The sequence below is a fragment of the Lissotriton vulgaris genome, unplaced genomic scaffold, assembly GCF_964263255.1.
Source record: "Lissotriton vulgaris unplaced genomic scaffold, aLisVul1.2 SCAFFOLD_2916, whole genome shotgun sequence".
Lineage (NCBI taxonomy): Eukaryota > Metazoa > Chordata > Amphibia > Caudata > Salamandridae > Lissotriton > Lissotriton vulgaris.
Window position 1 is genome coordinate 64,480 of NW_028253961.1, and position 21,616 is coordinate 86,095.

At 45.4% G+C, this 21,616-nt stretch overlaps 1 protein-coding gene across 1 annotated transcript in view; it reads left to right on the forward strand.

Annotated features, from left to right (window-relative positions):
- LOC147660705 (rho-related GTP-binding protein RhoF-like) overlaps positions 1–20,235 on the forward strand; it is a gene marked incomplete at its 5' end in the record, with an annotated part of 77,097 nt that extends 56,862 nt beyond the window's left edge. The window contains 2 exons of the mRNA XM_086951523.1: positions 8,862–8,996; positions 19,011–20,235. Of these exons, the coding sequence (XP_086807649.1) occupies positions 8,862–8,996; positions 19,011–19,175 (300 nt within the window). The remainder of the gene's footprint in view (positions 1–8,861; positions 8,997–19,010) is intronic.
- Positions 20,236–21,616: the final 1,381 nt, after the last annotated feature.

Sequence of the window (21,616 nt, forward strand, 5' to 3'; positions counted from 1 at the left end):
CGTAACGGAACTTTGCGATGCGAAGCTGATTGGCTCTCCGGTGTCTGTCAACATTCTAAACAGTCCGGAGCGGCCGCCATCTTGTCTCTCGGTAGGATCGAGAGACAAGAGGAGGCCAAAACAAAGGGGGAAATTACCATAAGGGGGCATAGTAGATCCTCGTTGACCCCCTAGGTTTTATGTGGAGGTTTTAAAAGGGCCCAGCAGGGCAAAAAAAAAAATTTTTTTTTTTTTTGCGTGGGGAGCGCCCAGTCCGCGAACCGGAAAGCGTTCTGGGCAGCGTACTATAAGGAAAAAAGAATGATAGACTATTCAAATACTGTATGTTAATTGTTTGTTGTTAAATTCAACTTTCTGTTCGCCTTCCATTTTGCCTGAAATTTGGATAAAAAAAATATATATTAGTAGAGATAGGGCACTGTTGGGATTAATTTTAGATAGGCAGTTTTTATCAGTGAATTTATCTTTTGGCAGTGTATAGTATCAGAGTGGAAATAGGAATATAAAAAAGTGTCTGTGATTTAACCAAGAGAAGCCTAACTCCATCCATAACTATAACAGAGAAGTCTATCTAAATCTATAACTACTACAGAGGGATAGTATATAACTATCAGAAAAAGTTTACCATATTAACTTATAGTGCACAATATACTTCAGTTTTAAAAATATCAACTTACCTTTACAAACAAGTTGAAGAGTTTAGTGATAATTCAATTGTAATGTACAACAAGAAGTAGCAGTCAAAATGGCTGTGTTTCCTTCTCTTCCTTTATATATATTCAGGTATATAACCAATCAAATGTCAGGTAATAAAAGTAGAAAATGAAAGTAACATTTTCATTGGTTGTCAATTCCAACACTTCAGATGTGTTTTGTGAAGTAATTTACCTCACGGTATTTAGAGAGGTCTACAGGCTACATGGCTAAATGGAATTTCAATCAAATTTGTGAAAATGAAAGGGATTGTTATGTTGTATGAGCTAATCTATATTTGGTGAGAGTGTCTCCAGTCGTTTTTCTGTAAATTACTTTCCTACCTTTTTTGATGGTGCGCTTCCCAGGGAGCGACCCGGTACGCGAACCAGCAGCGTTACGGGAGTCCACCATTTTGTGTTTCTGTGTTTTTGTGTCAAATGACGTATTACGCGACAACGCAAAACGTCATGCTAACGCAACAGTTACGCAAACGGAACGTTTACCGGTTCGCGGACCGAGTCGCGGCTCCAAATTGAGCTAACGGGAAGCTAACCGGTTCGCGGACTGGGAGCGAAACAAAAAAAAAATTTTAAAAAATTGTATAAAAAACATGTAAAATATATTTTAAGATTTAAAGAAGAATACATTTTACAGCTACAGATATTAGCTTTTAAAAAACCAATGAAATTCACTGAAAAAACCATAGGTTATAGACCATATATAGTTAGGAATTAGCATTTACAAAACCTTGAAAATTCACTGAAAAAACCATGGGTTATAGAACATATATAGTTAGGGATTAGCATTTACAAAACCTTATTTTACTCACACAAAACCATTGAAATTTCATATATAGTTAGTTGCACTAACTATATATCGCGCACCCGCAATCCACTGCTGATCATGTCACATATTACATCATTCATGACATGGTCAGTGACATCACTGATGACATCACTGATGACATCACTGATGACATCACTGATCACAACATCCAGTGACTGTATGTTTCTGTAAAGTTAAAATATGTCTTACATATTGAAGAATGAGTGGATGTATAAGTGTCTGGATGAAGGATTTAGTAGGTGCGTGACTGACTGTATGAGTGAGTGATTAAATGTGTCTCACTGAGTGCATGGGTTAGTGACTAAACTGTTTTAATTTGTGCATCATTATGTCTGTTGTTCTGTAAACTGCTGCATGTGTTGATCAGTAGCTATATGAGTAACTATATGGGTTATTGATTGGTTGCCCAAGTATTTGTATGGGAGACTGAGTATGTGTGTGGGTGGCTGGGAGGTGTATGACTCTGTGCATAGATGTGTGAAAAGTTGATTCACTAGATGTATGGGTTCAAAAGTGCATGTGGAAAAAGCTGTATGGGCGGTTGACTGTGTGCATGAGTCTATTGGTGAGTGAATGGATATCTTAATGCTACATGTCAAAGTAAGTACATATGTAAAACACAGTACATGTGAGAGTTGACATATATAAATAACTGTGCATGAGAGCCAGTGAATGTGTGAGTGGCTGTATGGATGATTGTGAACTTGTATCAGGGATTGTATAAGAGAGTAAATGTGTGTTAGTATATGTTTGAATAAGTAAGGTGTGTATAACTGTATAGTTGAGGAAATGGAGGTGTGATTGATTGTTTGCATGACTGACTAGGTGTGTGAGTAACTCCATGGATGAGTGACAGTCTGTGAGTGTCTGTTTACACTGATTGTATCTAAGGTTATATTAGAGTCTGAAGAGGTTCATCGTATTATCACATGAATGATATCATCAGTGATGTGATCAGTAATGTCAAATGAGATGTCATCAGTGATGTAATTTGAGATGTCATCAGTGGTGTAATTTGAGATGTCATCAGTGATGTCACTGACCATGTCATGAATGATGTAATATGTGACATGATCAGCAGTGGATTGCGGGTGCGCGATATATAGTTAGTGCAACTAACTATATATGAAATTTCAATGGTTTTGTGTGAGTAAAATAAGGTTTTGTAAATGCTAATCCCTAACTATATATGTTCTATAACCCATGGTTTTTTCAGTGAATATATATATATATATATATGGCAAACAAACAAAGTCTCCAAATCAGCGGAGCCCTCAACCCTTCAGGGTGGCCTCACGAAACAGTGAGCATGGGGCAGCTCACCAAGCACGAGCCGTGACCAACAAAGATGCGAGGCCATCAAAAGATTTTTGAAGCGTGGCTACTCTATCAAAGAGCTTGTAGCAGCCAAAGATAATGCCAATAGCAAAAACAGAGAGGATTATCTAGTTAATCTGGCTGTGGGCACTGACATAGGTGGCGATAATGAAGTGGCCAAAGAGGACAGGACTATTAGTTTGATAACCACCTACAACAGAGAGGAACGCAAGATAAGGGACATTCTTAAAAAACATTGGCCCATATTGAAAACGGACATCAGTCTAGCACCCATACTTCCGGCAGAACCCTCCCTTGTTTTTAGGAGGGCGCCCTCTATGAGGGACTCTCTGGTTAGAAGCAGCCCAGAGGTTATGAGTAGCAAAATATGGGTCTCTAACAAGAAAGGCTTCCATACGAGCATCTCGTGTAGGGCGTGCAAGTTCGGGGTTAACACCTCAGAATTTTGTTCGCCATTTAATCCTACACCCACACCAATAAAGGAGCTATACACATGCCGCACAGATTTTGCTGTATATGTATTAGAATGCTCCTGTGGGTTAAAATACGTGGGCAGCACCAAATTACAGGCTTTCAATCGAATATTGCAACATCTGAGAGCAATTGTAAATTCGGTTGTTACATACCCAGTCGCCCGCCACTTTGAATTGGTGCATGCCAAAAATCTGAATCACCTCAAATATTTTGTCATCGATGCTGTGCCCAAAAATATACGGGTAGGGGGATCGGGAAAAACTTTTAAGGCAACTGGAAAGTAAGTACATTGTACTCCTAGACACCAGAATCCCTAATGGGTTGAATAGGGGGGAAGATCTGCAGGTCTTTCTCTAGGGATTTGCCTTTCACCACTCCCAGTAACATCGTGTATTAGCAAATAGAATTGGGTCCAGCATCCATCCAGCATTTGAGTGATTGTCAAGGTTGCCATGTCTTAGATAGGTTCCTTATCTACAGAACAAGTATGGTGTCTTTTGGTTCCAGGAACACAGTTTCTCGCAATTTTGTAAATATGAAGCCTTTTCAATTATTCTTTGCACACAATTGGTATCGGTTCATTTAAACCAGATTAAAATGTAACCTTGGAAATGTATTTAAGTAGATCAAAGGTATTACAAGTCACTATGGCTGTAGTAAGGTTCCTTGTATCAGCTTTCACGCTTCAGTGTTTACATCTGTGTATATATATGAAATGTCAGCGCACTTTTTGCCATTTTGATCATTTTATGATGATTGGTTGCATTTATCCTTTTATTATAAATTTGTCAATATTGCGCAATCACCATGCACTTTCATTGTTTTTAAGCACTTTGCACTTTTTTGACACCGAACACGCGTGGTTACCAATTTTATCGGACATGGATTGAAAGCACGGTTGTTATAGAGGACACGCTGTTTTACATGTCTGTTTATCTTGTTAAAAGACTCATTGTCAATAGATGAATAATGTTTATCATTATGATTATAATCGTGAGCACTTGCATTATATTTTCATTGTTGCAATTACAGACTGTAATACGAATACCGATATCTAAATTTTTGACATTTGATTCATTAATATTGAATGATAACAAGAGTATTGTTATATCATTGTATTTTCGGCGTGTTTCCTCTCAAACCGTTGTAAATAGCGTGATTGATGTATATATATTTTTTCTATGTCAGTTATCCATATGTTAGGTGTCAATCGTAATTAACACAGTATTTAAGCACTCCCATTGGTAATTTGATGCCATGTGATCAAGGCTGTTGTGATACAGCCGAAACGCGTCATGCTGGTGGAGAGGAGAGAATAAAGACACTTCATTTCACTTAATCTGGTGTTCGAGAGATCTGTACCTGTGGGAGAAGTACGGCATCGAGAGCTGAACTTACAGGATATTGCTTTCATATATATATATATATATATATATATATATATATATATATATGGCAAACAAACAAAGTCTCCAAATCAGCGGAGCCCTCAACCCTTCAGGGTGGCCTCACGAAACAGTGAGCATGGGGCAGCTCACCAAGCACGAGCCGTGACCAACAAAGATGCAAGGCCCATCACGGGGAAAACAGCATTTATTTCTGGAGACAACAGCACAAATCTTCTGTAACCTTACGCGTTTCGGCTGTCACCTTGATCACAGGGGAGAAGTTCAAAGAAATGCAAAATGCGTTTTGCTCGCTTTTTAAACCTTATTTCACATGATCATTTTTCGGAATACAATTCCCATAATGCCTTAGTACTGTTCACGAGTTCTTTGTAATGGAATCATGATTGATCCTCATTTCACATGTTATTTTAACATCATTGGACGATTTCGGCCGTTACCGACCGGTATTTGGAGTTTATGATGTAGTGGCATGTTAAAATACAGATTTGGTCATTTTACCGAATCGGTAATTTTACCGATTCGGTAAAAATTACCGAATCTGTATCTTGACATGTAGGTAGCACTGTAATCAGTGCTACAGGGATTTAAGAATGTGTTATTTACCACCAACTAGAAGTTGGTGGTAAATAATGAAAACCCTTTAAAAAGCATTTTTTTTGCTTTTAAAACAGTGCCATGTTGCAGACATACATGCCCTAAGGGCATGTATGTCTGCAACAGGTGCACCCATGCACAATTGAGGGATGCAACAGGGTGTCAAAGTGACACCCTGCCACCCTTCTATGTTTCCCCCAATTACCGAATCGGTATTTACTGATTCGGTAATTGACATTCATTCCTATGGGCCTCCAGGCCCATAGGAATGAATGGCAATTACCGAATCGGTAAATACCGATTCGGTAATTACCGAATCATACCGATTCGGTAATTAAATCGGTAAAATTACCTACATCCAGATTGCCAGTTCTTAAATAAAGAATCGGTATGATTCGGTATCTAAGAATTGGTAATCTGGGATTACCTACATCGGGCCCTGAGAGCGGGAAAATAGAGGTGGTTCTTCAGTTTTCGGAGGTGGGTCCTGACCTGGAAACTAAGTTCAAGTTCAGGAATTTATATAGCGCACTACTCACCCAGAGGGTCTCAAGGCGCTTGGGGAGGGGGTTCAATTATTTATCGAATAGCCAGGTTTTAAGTTCCTTTCTGAAGGAGATGTGGTTCTGTGTAAGGCGGAGGTGAGTGGGGAGTGAGTTCCAGGTCTTGGCCGCCAAGTAGGAGAAGGATCTTCCTCCCATGGTGGATCTTTGGATGCGCGGAACTGCGGCGAGGGCTTGATTGGATGATCTTAGTTGGCGGGTGGGTGTGTAGAAGGACAGTCGAGTGTTGAGGCATTCGGGTCCTAGTTTGTAGAGGGCCTTGTGTGCGTGGGTGAGGAGACGGAACGTTATTCTCTTGTTGACGGGAAGCCAGTGGAGGTCTTTCAGGTGACCGGTAATGTGATCTTGGCGAGGGATGTCTAAAATGAGTCTCGCTGATGCGTTTTGGATGCGTTGGAGTTTTTTCTGTAGTTTGGCTGTGATTCCGGCATAGAGGGTGTTTCCATAGTCCAGTCGGCTAGTGACTAGTGCGTGGGTGACAGTCTTTCTTGTCTCGGAGGGGATCCAACGGAAGATTTTTTTGAGCATACGAAGTATGTTGAAGCAGGAGGATGAGACGGCGTTGACTTGTCTGGTCATCGAAAGTGAGGAGTCTAGGATGAAGCCAAGGTTACGTGCGTGGTCTGTGGGTATGGGTGCTGTGCCCAGAGCAGATGGCCACCATGAGTCGTCCCAGGCAGAGGGGGATGATCCTAGGATGAGGACCTCCGTTTTGTCTGAGTTAAGTTTTAGGCGGCTGTTTTTCATCCATTCGGCTACTTCTTTCATGCCTTCGTGAAGATTAGTTTTGGCGGTGTTAGGGTCTTTGGTGAGGGAAAGGATCAGCTGGGTGTCGTCAGCGTAGGAGATGATGTTAAGGTTGTGTTGACGCGCGATGGATGCGAGTGGACTCATGTAAACGTTGAATAGGGTGGGACTGAGTGATGATCCTTGTGGTACTCCGCAGATGACTTCGGTGGCCTCTGATTTGAATGGGGGAAGTCGGACTCTCTGGGTTCTCCCGGCGAGGAATGAGATGATCCAGTCCAAGGCTTTTCCTTGTATGCCGATGTTGCGGAGGCGTTGTATGAGGGTGCTGTGACAGACTGTGTCGAAGGCGGCGGAGAGGTCTAGTAGGATGAGGGCCACTGTTTCTCCGTTGTCCAGTAGTGTTCGGATGTCGTCTGTCGCTGCAATGAGGGCGGTTTCGGTGCTGTGTTTGGCTCGAAAGCCGGACTGTGAAGAGTCGAGGGAGTTGTTGGATTCAAGGAAGGCGGCGAGCTGGCTATTGACGGCTTTCTCAATGACTTGGGCAGGGAATGGGAGGAGGGATATGGGGCGGTAGTTCTTAAGTTCGGAGGGGTCTGCTGTGGGTTTCTTCAAAAGGGCGCTGAGTTCGGCGTGTTTCCAGCTTTCTGGGAAGGTAGCGGAGTTGAAGGAGCAGTTGATGACATCACGGAGATGGGGTGCGATGATGGAGTCTGCTTTGTTGAAGATGTGGTGGGGACAGGGGTCGGTTGGCGAGCCAGAGTGGATGGAGTTCATTAGGCGGATGGTGTCTTCAGTGGTGATTGGGTTCCAGGCGCTGAGGTTGTTAGAGGGCGGTTTAGGTTCGGAGGTGGGTGGAGATGACTGTTCTTTGGAGATGTTCTCAAAGCTGTTATGTATGTCGGCAATTTTGTTGTAGAAGAAGGAGGATAGCGAATCGCAGAGGTCTTGGGAGGGAGTAATGTCGTTTGAGGCTGCGGTGGGGATGGTGAATTCTTTGACGATATTGAATAGTTCCTTGCTGTTGTGGGCGTTGTTGTCGAGTCGATCCTTGAATGCTGATTTCTTGGTGGATCGGATCAATTGGTGGTGTTTACGGGAGGCTGTCTTGAAGGTGGTCAGGTTGTCAGTGGTTGGGTTTTTTCTCCATGTTTTCTCGAGAGTACGGCATAGTTTCTTGGATTTCTTAAGGTCGTCGTTGAACCAGGGGGCCTTTTTGCTACCCTGTTTGGTTTGGTGGTTTTTCAAGGGTGCTAATTCTTCAACGCTGTGAGTGATCCATTGTTTGAGAGTTTGGTGGCAGCTAGGTTTCACATCCAAGGTGCAGACCAACTCCTTTACCACTCTCTCTCTCCCTGTGTGTTTTTTTCAACTCTCTCTTTTTAAAAAAAATTTATTACCGAGTATTGCTGCACTTCCCTTCACCTTTCTTAATTAATAAGGGATACAAGCTGCATCACAAAATTATATAGTTTACTATGTTGGCTTACAGGTGTGAGACAATATTCCAACAGGGATATACTTAGAAACATTCCTGATTGACACGCTCCTGCCTCTGCTAAAGGAGCAATGTAGGAACCTGGGCAAAGAACCTTAGGAGCATTAACTGCTCAAGGCTTCCAGGCAATATTGAAAGTGGCATAAAACACCACACAGGCAACCAACATAGTATGATGTATGTATGTATGTATGTATGTGTGTTCTTATATAGCACTCGACTTACCCTAGGGCATCTCGGCGCTTGCCTTGGGAACCCGTCCTGGCTTTTCCCTGTGAGATAACCCGTGCTGGGCATCCCCAAGGTGAAAGCCAGGCATCCCGCCGCGGGGGGCCGTAGGGGATATTAAGCAAGCTTAATGCCCAGAGTTGCGGAGTGTGAACCCGTGATTAGAGTGGGCACTGAAGCGAGAATTATCGAGTCCGTGGACAATTGGGCTCAAGACCCTGCCGCGTCGGGAATTGAACCCTGGTCCCGGGTCTGACCTCTGCTTCAGGGTATGCCTCCTCTAACCAGTGAGCCACACTTCTCCACATGTCAAGATGTGCATGGCAATTTCACCATTCGCGTAGCCTCATCAGAAAATATTTGTGATGTTTTGTCATACGATAAGCCAATATTTCGAAATATTTAATTAAATGTTACCTGTCGGAAAGTTCATTAATGTATTCGTGTACTTTCATCTACTTGCAACAGTGGTATCCAGAGGTGAATCACTTCTGTCGCGGAATCCCCATCATTCTGATTGGCTGTAAGACAGATCTTCGAAAGGACAAGGAACGCTTGCGGAAACTCAAGGCTTCTCAACAAGAACCAATCACATATAACCAGGTAAAAATGCAAAGTGCTTTGGCAGATTCTCCTGTAAAAGAACATGCTGACCTTCTCTGGATACTAGCTCTTAGCTAAGTCAAAGGACAGTGAAAGGTATCAGGCCTTCAAAAGACCAGATTTCCAGTCTTGGTTTTATGAAGATATCCTGTGTTGTTTCTGAAGAGGTTGTGATCAGATCTCCCCACCAGCAAACACCCAGGATGTGGAAGTCGGAGACACTCTTTTTTGCTGCTTATTATGTCATAGTAGTTTATTTAGACACAATTACATTAAACACCTTCACAATTTTTAAAACTGACCATAACATAATGCAAGTGATCCACATTATACAAAGCCCATAGTACAATAAATCACAAAAAACAAAATATAGTCAAATTTTTTCAACCACTATAATATAATATCCGATAGCAGTACTTCATCTAAAAATGAAATCTGTGCCATCATTATTTTTTTTAATAATTTTTTGGGGGCATTTAAGTCAAAGTAGAACAATGACACAACAGCAAACAGGAGGGAAAAGGAGAGTTGGGAAGGGGAAGGTAGGGTAAGGGGGGGGGGGAGTATCTTAGCACAGTAGATGACATCAGATACAGCATAATGTCCCCAGTTGCAACGCCCCAAGAGGGGCATGTATCAAGTTGACAGCCAATACAGTATAAGTACATACAACAACAAAATACACAATTCAGAGGAGACCAAGTTGCTATTTAAATAAATGAGAAACATTAGGAGTCACCAGTGGTAGTATTGGTCCTAAAGTGAGTGAGTGACCGGATAGGGCTCATCTCAGAGTGTTACAATAGGCGAGGATGGGGGTGGAGGCTCTCTGGTGCATGTAAGCCATGAAGGGTTCCCAGATATGTTTGGGACGTGAGCATAGGGGCATCAATTCCCAGAAGTATGAAAGCTGCTCCTGGCAGTATGTGACATCCTGTAACTAAGCTTTGATCCTAGGAGCAAGTCGCTGGCCCCAGTTAATGGCCATGCTCTGTTTAGCAAGAAGGAGGAGCACTGTGGTGAGCCGGCATATACTTGTTTGGATGTCCTTGACTTATCCCAAGAGGCTCACCATTGGGCGACGGGGGTAGAATGACCAGTGACGGTGAGAATGATGGAGAAGACTTAATTCCAACCTTGGGGCAGTGCCAGGCGAGGTGTATGAAGGAGGCCCGTGTTAACGAGCACCTGAGGCAGCGGGGGTCCGCTACTAATCCCATTCGCAAGAGCTGCAATGGGGTACAATATAAGCGATGAAGAAAATTTAAATGTATCAATCTCAATCTGTAGTTGGGTGAGGGTGCTTCCATCTGTGCATAGCAAAAGGACCACCGCATGTCTGTAATTGGGAGCTCCGTGTCCACCTTTCCTGCAGCACATGCATTCGGGATTGCGATGGGTGCAGAACATTGCATAATGGTGTATAAGCGGGTGATTCATTTGCGTGGTGTAGAATTAGTGAGCATGTGCTCCAGAGAGTGAGTGGGGAAGCCGGGAATGTGTCATGCAGTGAACCGGCAGGTCGCACGGATTTGATAATAGTACAGTGTGTCCAGCACAGTTGGGGGAGTGGGATCTGAGCTCGCAAACGGTGGTATGAAGGCATCCACCAGGGAAAGGTCTGAGAAGGTTATGAGGCCACGACCACATGCGCGCGTCCTGGTGCCCATGTCCTGCAGTGGTGGCAGCTGGGGGTTCCGACCAAGGGGTATAGAGAGAGCATAGAGGCAGGAAGGTCCTGAACAGGACCGCAGTCTATCCCAGGACCAGAGCACGCATTACTCTGTGTCGATCTCTGCCCTCTGACACTTATAAGGGAGATACAGAGCAGTGGAGAGGGGCCATTGCAGGGCAAAGGTCAGTTTCAATGGCAATGTGAGGCTGGAAGGGTGTTGGATATAACCAGTAGTGTATATATTACCCTGAGCACAGAATGCGTAAAGTGACATATCCGGGGTGCCCAGACCACCCTGAGCAAGTGGCAAGGTAAGAATCTCCCAGGAAATACGGGGCTGTTTACCAGCCTAGATCAGAAATATGAGATTTGATCCGTGATGCTGTAAAAACTTAGGTAGAACAATCATTTTCGTGGTCGCAATTCGACCCAAAATCGACATCGATAACCGGGGCCAGATGGGCTATCTGTCCTCCAACCACGAGACGGTGCAGCCATATTTATTTCTCCAGAACACATTGGGATCTCTGCTCAGCCAAATGCCCAGGTACTGTAATGGATCAGAAGCCCACCGCAGTGGTTACTCCGTGGCGAATGGGTAGGTGCCGTCAGTTAGGGGAAATAGTATGGATTTAAACCAGTGTACCTAAATTCCAGAAAAACCTCCAAATCTTATGACCTCTCGGGTCACCAGTGTGAGATTATCCTGAGGTCTACTGATGTATAGCAGGACTACATTGGCATACTTTGAAACAATTAGTTCTCTGGTGGTGAAGCCAAGGCCACTATGTGCGTGGTGTTAACAAAGGCTCGCTGCCAGGGGCTCCATGGCAATTGCAAACAAGAGGGGCGACAGTGGACACCCCTGGCGTGTACCTCGAGTAACTGGGAACAGGTAAGAGAGCATGCCATTCAGTCATACCTGGGCAGTGGGGAGAGTGTATAGCAATCGTATTTGCAGAAGAAAATGGGTGCTGAGCCCGAATCATGCAAGGAGATAGAAAAGATACGGTCATTCCACGAGTCAAATGCCTTTGTGACATCAAGTAGGGCAGCCACTGCCAAGACCTGGGGTGTAGATGGTGCAGAACAGCAAATAAGGTGCGAATATTATGGGATGTGGAGTAGCCTGGGATTAATCCAGACTGGTTGGGTCTCACAAGCTTGGGTAGAAGGGGAAGGAGGCAGTTTGCCAGGAACTTTGCAAAAATGTTGTTGTTCGCGGTAATCATTGATAGTGGCCTATTTGAATCACAGTGTGATGCGGGTTTATTGGCCTCGAGGAGCGTGACAATGCCTGACTCTCTAAGCGAGGGTCGCAAGGAGTCCTGATCAAGGAATTCCTCAAACATAGCAAGCATAAGTGGGGTGAGAATAGTGGTGTGTTCCTTGTAAAATACGTTGGTCAGGCCATCAAGACCCAGGACTTTATCGCCCAGATGACTTTGAATAACTTGGATTATCTCTTCCACTGTAAATGTGGAGTCCAGATATGCCCGGTGGGCGCGATCTAACCACAACAATTGGATAGTGCCCAGGTATGCAATCAACCCGCTGTCACAGTGAACATCATTAGTGGTGTAAAGTTTAGCATAAAAGGTATTCATCGTGCCACGGAGCTCAAAAGGGGTGGATTGGAGATTTAGATTGCATGTGCTTTACAGAGCTAGTGTCCTTCTGGGTCGTTGCCCTCTTACCCGGGAGGTAATCGCCAGAGAAGGTGCAGGAGGCCATCTGGGGCACAAGAAGCTCCCGCAGAACTGGATCATGGTTGCAAAGTGTGCGGGGAAGGTGGGACACTTTACCAACCCAGGTCTGCAAATCTCGTACTCAAACAAAGAGTCTCCCACGTCTCAGGAGATTAACCATTAATCAATTCTTGACCATGCGTTGTGGTGTGTCATGATACATGTGCCCTCTATCTTGTCAGCACTTGAGTGTTGTCATGTCCTGGAGGTGGTTATCAAGGATGATTGTGTTGAGTGCGGCGGCAGCATTGGGGTCTGGGCACCAGGATGCTCCCGAACAGTCTAAGCGATTATCCAGTATCACATTAAAGTCCCCGCCCACACTTTCGCCCAGGGGCTCAGGCCAGCTATCAGCCGCCAGACCTCCGAAAAGAAACCAGGGTTGGCAGGATTAAGACCGTACACCGCAGCCAAAATGAAAGGTTATCAGTGGTGCCAGCAAGGAAGACGTAATGACCTCAGTCTTCACAGATGGCGTGGTGCAGCTTCCACTGTAGGCCCTTATTCAGGAGAACAGCAACTCTCCTGGTGTAACCTGAATAGAGAGAGGTGTAAGATTCATCACACCATTTGGCGCGGCGCAGCCCGGGGGCAGAGGACTGTGTAAGGTGGAGCTCCTGTTGAAAGCAGATATCACCTGGTGTCTGACCAAATAGGCATGAACCAAGCGAATATCCGACAGTCATCGAGACCACAGATATTCCATGTGAGATATTTGATTGCGGTCATGTCGTTGTAAAGAATGTGCGTGCAAGAGGAGACAAGGTCAGCAGGAAAGTGTGTGCCATGTAGGCAACTGCAGGAAAGGAGCAGTATGCGCATTGTGACCAGAGGGAGGGACAAAACAGGTACAAACAATAACCATAAACAAACAGCCTGAACCCACCCCACACCCACTCCAACCCCCAAACATGGTTGAGTATGACAGTCCTCCCTCCACCCAAACATAGCTCATAATGAATTTAATAAAAAGTCTGGGAGGCATCCCTGGGAGTGGAAGGAAGCTGGACGGACAACCCAGCCAAGAGGTGGTGAAGCTGAGTGGATGAATGCACCCATTGTAAGGCAGCAGGCCCAGCGCAGTTGTCTGGCAAAACAGAAAACACAGCCACTCCCCGGGGCGCTGCCAACCGGCAGTCACAGAATGCAAGTTTTGGACAGACATGGTCAGTGGCCACGTAGGTTTATCAGGAAAGGGCAGGTGCCCAGGGGGCTACAGGGTACCTGTTGGCAGTCATTATCACTGAGGTGGTCTCCGCTGGGGCTACACGACAAATCCCTGGATGAAGGGAATTTGGCGGTGAGGTATTTAACAAATTTCAACGCTGATTTGGCATTGGTGAAATAATGAGGTTTCCCTTCAAAAGGGATGAGTTTGGCCGGGTAGAGAAGAGTGTAGGGGATGTCCGCCTGTTGTAGAAGTCTATTGGCAGGCAGAAACTCCCCCCCTGGCAGCCTGCATAGTGAGGGTGAAGTCCGGATAAAAGGAAAGGACATTTCCCTGGTACTGCTTTTTTTGATATTCACGGGCCTACCTCAGGACCTCGTCGCAGTCTCTGTAGTTCTGAAGCATTGCGACAATGGGGCTGGCTGTAGCACCCGGTGGAGGCCATGGCCCAAGCGAACGGTGAACCCTTTCTACGATAAAGACAGGGGAGAGGGCCTCTCTGAAGAGGTCACAAAGCATAGATTCAACAAAATTCTCTATTTTAGACTCCAGTAATTCTAAGGTTATTGCGGCAGAATCTTGATTCCAAATCTTCGTTCATGGCCTTGATGATTTCAAGTATCTTATCCATGCGCAGTAGATGTTCCCTGGAGTCAGCTTGGATGTCGTCCGCTTCGGAGACCCAGTTTTCCAGATGGTTCAGCCTCCCTTCGTGATTGTCCACGCGTTGCTTCATATAATCTAGGTGATTGGTGAGTGTGTCAAGTTTTTTATCAATGTTTTCTAGGCTGGTCCTGACGTCCATGAGGAGTGGATGTATGACGTTACAACGCATACATTTACATCGCGGTACATTACATCGCGGTTTTAACAACGCAAGTCATTACGACTTGCGTTGGAGGGCGCTGGACTTAGGAGTAGTATAATTTACTATTCCAACTCCAGTCTACCTACAGTAGGGAAGGTGTTGGATAGTAAATTATACTATTCCTTGTCCTGGAGCGCCATCCAGCGCAAGTCAGTCAGTCAGTCAGTCAAATTATCTTTATTCGACTAAGTTAAAAGTCATACAAAGAAATTAAAAAACATTTCATGCGGGAATTTTTAGGAACATTTCATACATATTAAAATATGACGATAAAAACAGTTACATTTCATACATATTAAAATATAACAGTAAAATCGATTACAAAAGCAAATGAAGGCATACGATAGTTAAAAGAAAAGGGAATAACAATAGTTCTAATGGGTATGTTTTTATATCCTAGCTGCGGCTACCAAGAAGTTAGCTATACAAAAGGTAATGCGTGGGTTAGCCAATGATTGTAAAAAGAGCAAGGCCGGTCTCACTTGTGTGAAGCCCGCCTCCTTCAAAACTGGTACCAAATATTTTTTCCTTGGCTCTAAATAAAAACCCGCAAAACATAACAAAATGCATAGTATCTTGGGGTGAGAAATGATCACAGATGCAGGGTGGAGCTAGGTCCGGTTTTTCCCATGTTTTAAAAGTGCCTAAATAAAAATGTAACAAATTAAACCTAAACTTAATTAAAAGAAACCTATGAAATGGGATTGTGACAAAACCAAGATAAGGAGCTAGCGAAAATGAGTTGACAAGTAGATAATGGCCCCTAACTGATGGTTTCACTAACTCCCTTTCCTCACGGGATGCTCGCGCCCTCCCCATAAAGTGCTTTTTAACCTGATCAATATCTTGGGCCTTAATGTCTTGGGGGGAGGTAAAAAGCTCTGGTTGCCCCAGATCAGAAAATGCCTTCAACAGATAGGTCAGCCAGGGAATCTTTTTGAAGTGATCTAGGGACAGGACGTCGGACATGATCTTATGGTTCAGCGGAAGGTCTTCGTTGAGCCACGTCTTTAACCAAAAGATTAGGGGAGCCATGTTCAGCCCATCAGTTAGAAAATCTAGGCCCACCTCCAAGTGTATAGAATAGGTTGGTGTTGACTGCGGCACAGAGAGAAGTGTTCGTATAAATCTATTCTCCGCTCTCTGGATCGATTCCACATTTACATAGCCCCAGAGAGGAGAACCATATGAGGCAAGGGCGACCGATTTGCTCTTGTAGATTTTTAACAGCGCTTCCATTGGTCTAGCCCCCAACCTGCCCGCAAAGCCCATAAGGGCAGACGATGATCTAATAACTGCCAACCTCTTCGCCCTTACTTGAGGACCCCAGGTTCCTCTCTGGTCGAAGAGGACTCCCAGGTAGGAGAATGTGGGGACTCTAGACATCATATCTCCTCTACACGTGAAGGTTTTTGATCTCCTTTTGAGGCTTTCTCGTCCCAACACCATGGTATGTGACTTGCTAGCATTTATTTTTAGGTCAAGCTGTTCCATGAATGTGCCGAAGGCATTCAAGAGGCGTTGAAGGCTGACGCCCGTGCGCGCGATTAGCACGGCATCGTCCGTGTACAGGAGCGCTGGGATCTTAACTGCTCTTGCACGCGGAACGTCTACATCCTCCTTCTCCAAATATGCACCCAAGCCGTTAATGTAAATGGTAAAGAGCAAGGGGGCCAAGATACAGCCCTGCCTTCACCCCCTTCAGGGATTTGAAAAGGGCCGTGCACCTACCCTCGTTTGTGACCCGTACAGCCGTTGTAACGACTTGCGTTGTAAAAACTGCGATGTAATGGCATCGCAATGTAATCCCCGCGTTGTAAATGATGTTTCCCTGAGGAGTTCCTTTGGATCGATGTTGTGTTGGATGAAATCCCCAGACTTCTCAGGGACCTCCGTTTGCGGCGGCTCTTGCTCAGCTTGTCTTGTGTGCCGCTTGCCCTCCAACGTGAGCTTGGATTGCTGTGCCTCCTGCTTGCCCTTAATTGCAAGACAGTCACAAAGAGATGGCTTAGGGGCAATAGCACTGACAGGATTACAAGATTACGACAGGTAGTGTAGCAGCGTGGGGGGGTTAGGGGGGCAGCCGAGGAGAATATAGCCCCTCGGAAGACGCAACTGGAGTATGTGCTTTCTCTTCAGAGCCCCGGGACGCCCCAATCCATAAACCAATACGGGGGCATGAGCCGGCGTGCTGGGCACCAGTGACTCGAAGGAGTCCAAAGGGGCCCCAATGGCAGTAGTGCGATTAGTTAAGTATGGGCCACTGTACACCTCCCCATGGGGCTGACTGGAGAGAGCGTGGTACTGAGAGCACATTACCAAGGGTACAATCAGGTACAGGCAGTTTAGGATGCTAGGCATAGCCCATGAGCAGGAGCTAGGAGCATAAGGAAATGGAAGCGGACTCACCAGCTGCTGGGAGGTCATTGGGTGCAGTAATGCGCTTGCGGTGCCAATCAGTGAAGCCAAGTCCTTGCTATGTGGCCGGGAGGGGCTCTAGGCTCAGCAGGATCATGGGGCCCATGGGCAGAGTGACTCCGCTGAGAGGAGAGCAGTCAGGATGTTGGGCTACCAACGGAGTCCCAGGACAGGCCCCGCAAGCCACTACGGCCTCGCCCCACCAGGGCTTAGAGCTTGCAGGGCCAGAGATCAAGCGGGAGGCAAGAGGCAGCCGCCACACATCCACTGCCCAATGCTACAAGAAGAAGCACTCTAGAAGCCCACCGTCGCTCCTCGCGGCCGTCAGCATGTCAGGGCGGTCTGGGCTGCCTCGTAGTGCAGGCAGGCAGTGGCCCAAGAAATATTGAAAAAGGCCTGCCCCAAAAGATAGTGGTAAATATGGCAAACCACTACCAGCCATCTGAGCATTTACAGCAGGTTTTAAGAGGTGGCTCATCCATTTGATTTTTATTATGTTTTTATTGGTTTCTTATAAAATAAAAACCTGCAGGAAAGTATGATTCTTCTCCAACCAACCATGCCTCCCCTTTCATCACAGTGTCATGTTGGAATTTCCAAAACGTTTAAAATATACATTCAAATATTGTAACTGTGGTAAAAAAAAAGTACCTTTCATCAGAAACTATGGGATATATATTTTTGAATTTGTCTCACAGTGCAGCAAATCACTTTGCTGCGTGACAGGCAATGGGCAGTTTTTAAGGCAATACGGTGCATTCCAGCCATTTCCCCGAGCTGGCACCTTCTTGGCAGCCTCGCGCTAACAGAGGCACCCCTTGGTGCAAGGGTGTCTGCGTTGCAAACAGGATTGTTTATGTGAAGCAAGGGCCACCTTCCTGCACAGAAACAATCCTGAGAGACATATTCCTCTATCTACGTGTGCTGCAGAATGCAGCAGAAGTAGAAAGAGGAAGTAACGAAGAGAAATAAAGATATTTCTCCTCATTACGCCTTTCCTGGGAAGGCGTATCTTTTTCGTGCAATCGCAGGTTTACCAATTCTGGTAAATCTTGGAATGTTTCAAAACAGTGGGAGTAGTGTAAGAACCCTCACACAACGCCCATGGAACGCTTCCCTTGCACGGAGTAAGGCAACGCAGCGATTTGCGCTGCATTGCTTTCCTCCAGAATAATGGAGCCGCCCATGGGCAAGTAAAGTAGCCTTGCATGGCTTCAGAAATCTCACTAAGGGCCACATATATCGAAAAGGCATTTTGCGATTACCAAATAGCAATTTTTTTTGAATCGCTATTTGGTCATCTCAAAATGCTATGTATGTAAGGAATCGCCAAAGATTTAGCGATTCCTTACTATTAACAAATAGCGATTCTCTAATAGACATTAGGTAAAACTACTCCATTCGTTCCTATGCTATAGGTAAACGCAAATTACGTAATGCAAAGCCAAGGGTGCCTAGGGGCCTAAGGCCCCCTGAAGCATCCCAAAAAATAAAATGTGGACATGTAAAGCCATAAGGGCATGTGTACGCTGCGTGGCACTTTGAAAAAAACATTTTGTGCATTTTTAAAAGTTGTCGCATGGTTACCATCGGCTTGTAGTCGATGGTAATAGCATTTTACAAGATGCACAGTTTGCGTTTAAAAATGCTTGCTACATGTGCTAAGGAGATCACAAATTGCGATTCCCTATTTGTATTCGCATTATCAGGTAATGGTTATTTTTGCGATTACCTAAAATTGCAACTACAAAGCCTTTCAAACATCTTGAATGGCTACTCTGTACTCGCAAACGACCAAAATAACCGATTCGCACAATACATGTGGCCTCTAAGGTTTGCGTCGCGCATGTACCACGTTGTGTGGTGCAAATGTGACACAGACCGGCTCATAAAATAGGCCCCTTAATATTTTGCTGCCTACATATACTTGAGGTAATTAAAATGTTTATTAAAGATTTTCTAGACTTTAGTACGCATGCAAGATGAAGTTTGATAATTTTGCTCATCTTTCGTATTGGACCAGTTTATTTTGTTTTTCAGTGCTGCAAACTGTAGTGTTGACTGCAAAAATGTTCAACTTTACTTCTGTCTTTCAATCTGCGATTTTTATCCGCGTGTTTTTTTAATTTATTTTAAGGGAGAAGCTACTCGACTGAAGATTAATGCGGAAGAATACCTGGAGTGCTCCGCCAAGTTCCGTGAAAATATAGAGGACATTTTCAAAGACGCTACAAAAAGTGCGCTGCACAGTATGAAAAAAGCAAAGAACCACAAACGACGACGACAGTGTTTGGTGTTGTGAGACCCAGCAACACTGAACAGGTTCAAAGGGACTATTTGTTTACTGGACCCCCACAAGGAACTTCTTACTGGAGGTGCAACGATGCCCACTGTTAAATGTACAGATGTCTTAATGCAATTCCCCTTTTTTAAATTTTATGGGGATGCAGTTTTCTTCTGTCAATTGCAAAAGAAATGGATTTTCACATGGTCCAAAATCTAGACAAAAGGTGCAGTGAAGACACAACATTGTGTTACTCTTCGTACTGCAACGGAAGTGAATTGTGACGAACAAAAATTCCCGTAAAAACAGGGAACCAAAATCGAGGCAAGGGCAGTCCCATAAAAGAGATTAAGAGCCATATGCATGAACACATTTCGCCATAGACACAGAATGGGCAAAAACCCTTTGCTGCATCTGGCCCTAAAAGTGCGTTGGGTGAGGGGAACAGGAGCTCTGCCAGCAAAGGGAGCTCACACTTGGCACGAGCCAGCGCAAATAGAGGAGGAACTGCACGAGGTAGTTACAGGAAAAAAATGGTTGTGAATAAAGCGTGACGATATGGGTCGGGGTCCCGCCTGTCTCTGTTTTCTGCAAGAATGGTATAGTCCACAATGGGCTCGTGTTCGTTATACCGGAGGCGTGCAGCTTTTTGAAACCTTTTTTTATTATTATTTCAACTGCTTTGTCCCTTTAATACGATATTTTAATGTATGCAACGCATCTACTGTGTTATCGGCTGTGCAACCGTCATGTCTGAAATGCACCATCCTGCTGTCTGAAGGAAAGAGGCACACCGCTTTGAGTCTGCCTGTAATATTCATGAAACCACTGTCTTAGACCAAATAATAGGTTTTACCAAATACATGTAAGCAATATTTCGAAATCTGGTTTTGCGCCTTTCTGGATGTCTAGTATTGTTTTTCACCGGTTTTAGAGCATGTTTGAAGTGTCTGTCTCAACATACGTTTTTGACCAAGAAAGTGTAAAAGTCTAAAAAAAATTTAGATGGTAAAAGCAGCAAAGACCGAAAACTGTGTAGAGTGAATGAAGATTCGCACGCTGTTCTTAACAAGAGACCAAAAAAAAACGGCTCCGTGGCAATGTTCTGCATCATTTACTAAAAAAAACAGGTGTGTCAAACGAGAGAAATACCAACAACAGGCAGCGCTGAGCTTGCCACTTCAGACTACAGGAATGTAGGTGAAAGGTTATGGCTGCAGAGGGCGCCTGGCTACAGAGAGTGCTTCCGGGAGGTCATTGTCACTGCAGCCAGGGCTAGCATACCTTGTGGGGGGGCGGGGTGATGCACTTTGTAAATGATTTGTGAAGCCAAAGGCATAGAATGACCCCATTGTCGAACTCGGATATCACCACCCTGCACGGAAGCAGACTGGCCATGTCCGGTAGGGCTGGGGTAGAGTCAATCAATCAGGGAATTTGTAAAGCGCACTACTTACCCGTGCAGGTCTCAAGGCGCTGAGGGGAGGGGGTGTTGCTACTGTTCGAAGAGCCAGGTCTTGAGCTTCCTCAAGGCGAGCAGGTCCTGGGTCTGCCGCAGATGGGTGGGGAGGGCGTTCCAGGTCTTTGCGGCGAGGAAGGAGAAGGATCTGCCGCCGTATGTTGCTCGTTGGATGCGAGGGACGGCTGCGAGGGCGAGGCTGGCGGAGCGGAGCTGGCGGGCGGGGGTGTAGAAGGTGAGTCTGTTGTTCAGGTAGGCTGGTCCGGTGTTGTGGAGTGCTTTGTGTGCGTGGGTGAGGAGCTTGAAGGTGATCCTCTTGTTGACGGGTAGCCAGTGCAGGTCTCTCAGGTGGGGGGTATGGGGCTGCGATGAGGGATGTTGAGGATCAGTCGGGCGGAGGCATTTTGGATGCGCTGCAGTCGCCGTATGTGTTTGGCAGGGATTCCTGCATAGAGTGCGTTGCTGTAGTCCAGCCTGCTGCTAACGAGTGCTTGGGTCACTGTTCTTCTGGTTTCGGTTGGGATCCACTTGTAGATCCTGCAAAGCATACGGAGGGTGTTGTAACATGAGGAGGAGACGACGTTGACCTGCTTGGTCATGGAGAGGGAGGAGTCGAGGATGAATCCTTGGTTGCGTGCGTGGTCCGTGGGTGTCGGTGCTGGTCCCAGTGTGGTCGGCCACCAGGAGTCGTCCCAGGCAGAAGGGGTGGAGCCAAGGATGAGGACTTCCGTCTTGTCCGAGTTCAGTTTCAGGCGGCTGCTCCTCATCCACTCTGCATGCCAGCAAGTGCCCTCTAGATGTGGCTGCTCACTCCCATTCCCACTGGGCAGTTAGTGGCCTCTGCCTGGCCGGAATCCTCCCAGTAGCTCCATGGGTCATCCTGACCACAGAGAGGCTTGAACACCACTCGCTGACTGTCATGCCCTCATTCCCAGAGTCCCTTGTGCGATCAGTGCCGTGAAGCATCCTTCGGTTGTCAATGCTTTATAAAAAACATCAA